At 51.9% G+C, this 4,587-nt stretch overlaps 1 protein-coding gene across 1 annotated transcript; it reads right to left on the reverse strand.

Moving 5' to 3' along the window:
* Positions 1 to 1,440: 1,440 nt before the first annotated feature.
* LOC103629573 (protein SHI RELATED SEQUENCE 1) lies at positions 1,441 to 4,158 on the reverse strand. Its single transcript, XM_008650651.4, has 3 exons — positions 3,487 to 4,158; positions 2,236 to 3,018; positions 1,441 to 2,065 (listed from the first exon to the last, which is right to left on the reverse strand). The coding sequence occupies exons 2-3, from the start codon at positions 2,849 to 2,851 to the stop codon at positions 1,686 to 1,688; spliced, it is 996 nt and encodes a 331-aa protein (XP_008648873.1). The 5' UTR covers positions 2,852 to 3,018; positions 3,487 to 4,158; the 3' UTR covers positions 1,441 to 1,685.
* Positions 4,159 to 4,587: the final 429 nt, after the last annotated feature.

Here is a 4,587-nt window from a genome sequence, read left to right on the forward strand (position 1 = left end):
ACTGTATGTGGTTTTCTTGAAACAAAAGGGAATATATAGAATTGCAGGTGAGAATATATGTGAAAAAGGAAGAAAGCAAAGCAGAGATGAGAGATGAGGCGCTACGAGAGCTAGCTAGCTAGCTACATGTGCATGTATAGCACGAGCACAGTGTACCACTCTACATGTAGCCGGACAGTAGTGTAGGCCGTCTGATCTATCAATTTTCACAGAGTGGTGGTGAAGGCTCTAGCTAGGACAAGAGATCGATGAGATACCAAGGTGCATGTCCTTTTTGTTTATCTTGTAAAAGTAGCTCTTAACTGAGAAGAAGAATAATGAGAAGTGTGTGTCAAGTGAAGAAGGTAATGTTCTGGCATATGTAGGCTTAATTGGATGATCCCTACATCTTTTTTTAAGAGAAACTAAACACATGCATGTACTGTGTATTGTTTCTTTTTAGACGACAAGCCATGTATGTATACATCCTTCCATCATTCCATGTGACTGGTATTGGTTGGTATATAAGCAGGTGGATTTCCCTTTCTCATTGTTAAATAATAATTGCAACATTGATCTACGTCACCTCACCAGAAGAATATTGAAAATAGTGTCGCCAGGAAAAGAGGAACAGTGCTGTGACAAGGCACCTAGGTAGGTAGCTAGCTAGCTAGCTCGCATTGTCGAGATTAGCCAAAGGGGACTAATCCAAGAGCCACATCATCAATCCCTGCAAACAAGAGAGAGAGATGCATAGAAACACTGCTGTACTTTCCCATGTTCTGCTGGTTGTTCATCCATCCCAAGGCAGAACAGCAAGCTGCTTCAAAAGCACCAAACTGGGGAACACCTAGAACAGCATATGCATGCATCGGTAGAAAGCCCAAAACATGCAACAAATCATATAAAACAAGACAAATCCAGCTGAGAGTAATATAAGAAGCTTCCCCATGCATATAATGTAAATAAACAAAAGGAGATTAGTGTGCAAGCAGCAACCACACTCTGTGTGATGAACTGATGACGATCTAGCTAGGCAGTACAAGCTACTTATTATATATACATACATTACACGCTACTCAAGGTAGGATTATACTCCGTATGCATGTAGTATTACTGTAGCTTACTAGCTAGACAAGATGATACAGTGGCTATCTAGCACTAACTAATAATCACGTGCTGGGCTACTACTGCGTGTCAAATGCAGCTCCCGTCATTTGTGGAATGGGGAGAATATAATGGATTCAAGAACAAGGAATCTACACTTGATTGAAACTCTTGTCTTTGCATTGCATTAAGAATTGGCCAATTAGTTATTAATGAACTCGAAATAAGATTGCTCAAACAGGTAGCGGTAGTGCACTAGCTCAATTAATAATAAGGACATTATATGTGTTCCATTGATCATGCATTAGTAGTGTTCATCGATCAACGGCTCGAAAAACGCATGCGCGTATGCAGTAGTAGTGGAAGAAGAAATAGTAACAATAAAAATATCTTCCCGTTTGTCTCGAATTTGTTTGCTAATCCCGAGGACGACGATGACGACAACTTAGTTCATGCTCATCATCATCATCATCTTTAATTTGGAACTTGGAGGAAGTAAATGGAACCATCAAGGAATTAAGCTACTACTAGGATCGATCGAAAGCCATAATAATGGAAGCAGCAAAGCTAGCTAATATGTAGATACTAGTAGTAGTGAGCTAGGTTCTAGGGTTATGAGGGAAGAACTGGGTGCCTGCGGCGAAGGCGCCGATCGGCGTCGGGTACGGATCCATCAGCACCGCCGCCGACGTCGCTGCCGTGGCCGCCGCCTCGCTGCTCCCCGCCGGCGACGGCGCTTCCCTCGCTTGCCCCGCCGTCAGCTGGTGGTGGTGGTACTCCGCCGAGGGCGGCGGCAGATGGCCCGCGTCGTCCGCCGGCCCGTGGTCACGCAGGATCCCCTTGAAAGTGTGCCCGCCGATGTTCACCGCCGTCTGGTACGCCAGCTCCGCGTCTGGCTCGTCCACCGGCCCGATCCGCACGCAGCGGAACACCGCCTCCACGCTCAGCTCCGGCGGGAACCTACCGCCGCCGCCGTCGCCTATAGAGCAGCAGCATCATCAAGATCACCATTGTTATATAATCAACGCGCCATGCCATTCCGTCCATCCGCGATGGTGTGACTGTGGTGCAGTCACTACTCACTACAGTACTTAGTAGTGGCCTAGTGGGTGTGCCGTGCGCGTGATGGCGAGGAGCCGCGAGGAGTACCTGAGGAGGTGGTCGTGGTGACCATGGCGGAGTTGGCGGACGGCAAACGGCCAAGGGACCGGACGAGCTCGCGCGGGCGCTTGCTCGCGGCGGCGGCGGCGCTGTTGCTGTTGGCGGCGCCGCGGAAGAGCGCGGCGAGCTGCTGCTGGCGCTCCCGGCGCTTGGCGGCGGGGACCCAGGTGCTCTTGACGTGCGTGGGGCAGCTGAAGCCGCGGCTCCGGCAGCAGGTGCGGCAGCGCATGTGGGGGCAGTCCTTCTTGGCGTTGTTGCCGCAGTCCTGGCAGCTGGTGCCGGCCCTGCCGCCCCCGGCGCCGGCGATCCCGGCGGCGCCCCCGTCATGAGACGAGAAGCCGAGCACGACGCCCGTGGCCACGGCGCCGGAGGAGAAGAACTGCGACGTGTGCGGCGCGGCCGCCGCCTGCTGGACCTGGTGCGGGTGCCAGAGCTGGAACCCTATCCCGCCGCCGCTGGCCGCCGTGTCGGCGGCCGCGGCGGCCGCCCCTCGCGCGTACAGGAACAGGCTGTCGGCGCCGATCGAGTGATCGCCGCCCCGGTCCCCGCCCCTCCCGCCTCCGCCTCCTCCGGCTCCGCCGCTCCTCAGAGAGAACCCAGCCATGCGAGGCAGCCGCTGCCGCCACCCACCACCATCAAGACGAGCGAGAGGGAGAGTGTGCGCCACCAGTCCACCGCCACCACCACCACCAAAAGAGCGAGGCTAGCCTTATCAGCTCCTCCTCCGATCCCTCTTTCTCTCTGCCTCGGCTCCTTGCTAGCAGCTAGCTCCTATACAGCAGAACAAACAATTACAGATCTTGGGAGTAAGAAAAAAGCAGGTGCAGAAGCAGAAGGCGAGAGACGACGGCGGCACAGGCACAGAAGCAGCAGGCATGGGGTGGGGTGGGGCTGCGTTGTGTGACGACATGTAGGTTAGATGCATGAGCTGCATGTATAGATAATTGATCGGCATAGCTCAGCAGCAGGCGGATCGGCGGTAGATCTGCAGCGAGGAGCTCCTAGACATAGAGAGAGAGAGAGAGAGAGATTTGCGCAAGCAAGCTAGGCGTAGCCGCGTAGGAGATGGGATGAGATGAGGATGGGTATAGCCTTGCCGCTGATGAGTGGCCGTATCAGTATGCATATGGCATGCATGTGCGATGCGAGAGAGCGAGAGAGGAGAAAGATAAGCCTACAGGCTGCAGCTGCAGTGCTCAACCACACTAGTCGACTCTCAGACTCATCAGTGTTACTCACCTTGCCTTCGCTGAAAATAGGAAGCAGCTCGCCTCTAATCCACCTCTCTTCTTGCGTAATCCTTTTCCTCTCTTCGCGTCTTGGGGTCTAAGCAGGCTAATTCTCGCTTTCTCCCTCACCCGCGCCGTCTACAATAAGTAGTATCTGGAGGAGGGAAGGAGGGGTGGGAGAGAACGCAAGCAAGCTGCTTTCCGGAATTGGAGGCTATATAAAGAGGCGCAGCAGGAGGACGAGGAAGGAAGAAGAAGGAGAGAGAGAGAGAGAGACGCGCGGAGTCAGTGGACTTCAGGGGAGGGATTCGAGGGCGCCTGCAACCGCCGCCATGGAGGCCGGCCCCGACCTTACTTTCTATTTATTGCTCGCTCGGTCTCCGATCCCACAGCTCGGCGCACCTCTCCAGTCTCTCCAGCTTATCTCCACCCAACCAGACGAAAGAGAATGGGCGCAGGAGGATCGGAGAGAGCTAGCCAGCTAGGGAAGAAATGGAGAAAGTGAATAATATGGCCGCGCAGTGGGATCGAGTTGTTTGCCTTTGCCTTTGCTCCCTTTTCACGATTTGCACCTTGCGCTTTGGCGACCGAGCTGTCCTTGCCTCTGCCAGCCATGGCTTTCTTGTCGATAACTACATGCCGGCAGAGGACAGGGAGGAATTTTTACTGACATGAGAAACAGAGGCTTTGCAGTGTGTGTGTGGTGTGGGTGTGGTCGTCGTCGTCTTCCAGGGCCCCAACTCGCATGCATGGCACATTTGCACTTGGCTGCAGACCGGGTAACAAGAGTATTTATTTATTTAGGCCATGTTTGTTTTTTACCTCCTAAATTATATAACCTAGATTATAATTAAAAGATAGAACGGTAAAATATTACTTTGGGATCATAAATAAACTGAAATAATGTACTCGATGCTAGCTTATTTCAGTTTATTTGGAATTCTAAAGTCATATTTTACTCTCACACTCTTCCAACATAATCTAACTTATATTATCTAGTAGAGAAATAAACAGACCCTTATTTATCCCGTTAAGTTGTCTGAGCGGATTATACATATATCCTACGCGCTCCGTCTCATGTGTTAAGATCTATCACGAGAAGTTATGTGTT

Source organism: Zea mays, chromosome 6 (genome assembly GCF_902167145.1).
Source record: "Zea mays cultivar B73 chromosome 6, Zm-B73-REFERENCE-NAM-5.0, whole genome shotgun sequence".
In the NCBI taxonomy this organism is placed as follows: Eukaryota; Viridiplantae; Streptophyta; class Magnoliopsida; order Poales; family Poaceae; genus Zea; species Zea mays.

Coding starts and splice junctions, on each gene's coding strand:
- LOC103629573 (XM_008650651.4), bottom strand. CDS start 2,851: ATGGCTGGGTTCTCTCTGAGGAGCGGCGGAGCCGGAGGAGGCGGAGGC. Junction 2,066..2,235: donor CACCACGACCACCTCCTCAG/GTACTCCTCGCG, acceptor GCTGCTCTATAG/GCGACGGCGGCGGCGGTAGG.